The sequence below is a fragment of the Penaeus monodon genome, chromosome 19 (assembly GCF_015228065.2).
Source record: "Penaeus monodon isolate SGIC_2016 chromosome 19, NSTDA_Pmon_1, whole genome shotgun sequence".
NCBI lineage: Eukaryota > Metazoa > Arthropoda > Malacostraca > Decapoda > Penaeidae > Penaeus > Penaeus monodon.
In genome coordinates, this window is record NC_051404.1 from 48,765,904 (window position 1) to 48,766,654 (window position 751).

Below are 751 nucleotides of genomic sequence, written 5' to 3' on the forward strand. Positions count from 1 at the left end.
CTATAGTTTTATCATTTGTGGCTATCTTTGCAATACATTTTTTTTTTAAATCTAGCCTTTGTAAATTTTATACTAATGCTCCTCGTAATAAACAGACATCACGAATTGACGATTAAAATTTCGAACTAATGAAGCATTGTCAATATAATGTCCCGAGGGTCAGGATCTGCCTTTATGTTTAAGAAAGCAAACTTTCCATTGAATGTTTTTAAGATATTTATTTCAAGGTCTAAAAACTATATGCGCCAGGAATAAGGAAGATGTTATTCGCACTTCGCAGAGTGTCCGAATAGCAGCTTTGTTTGGCGAGCGTTGAGGCCGACCGTCAGCAGCGACGTCCAACGCGGCCAAATTGCCGTGGAGTTTACCGTTTTTTTTTTTAACGCGCGTCTTACTGTCTGAGCAATGGGCCGAGGAGACAAAGATAGTGAAGCAAGCACGCGAGAGTCGAAGCGCCGTCGGAAAACCGCAGCAGAAGGTGCCATCTCCCTGACGTCAGAGATGCCCAAGAAGACGGTGGCCTCGTCGGGCAGCGAGGCCGAAGTGCCCGAGGCCGCCCTCAGGACGACCAAGGAGAAGGACAGCTTGAAGACTATCGCCGACACTTATCAGGTGAGAAAGATGCCCCGGAGGGTAGGGTAAGGGAACTGTGTATAGGTGTTCGGTGTCCTTGTTTTAACACTGGCGTCTGTAGACAGACTGAAAATGCTTTTCTTTCCTTTTCCCACATAGCTACCCAACCTTGCAGTCG

The 751-nt window shown here is 46.2% G+C and overlaps 1 protein-coding gene across 1 annotated transcript in view; it reads left to right on the forward strand.

Annotated features, from left to right (window-relative positions):
• Nucleotides 1-297: 297 nt before the first annotated feature.
• Nucleotides 298-751, forward strand: part of LOC119585427 (THO complex subunit 5 homolog) — a 24,124-nt gene continuing 23,670 nt past the window's right edge. The window contains 1 exon segment of the mRNA XM_037934087.1: nucleotides 298-612. Within this exon segment, the coding sequence (XP_037790015.1) occupies nucleotides 406-612 (207 nt within the window). The 5' untranslated portion in view covers nucleotides 298-405.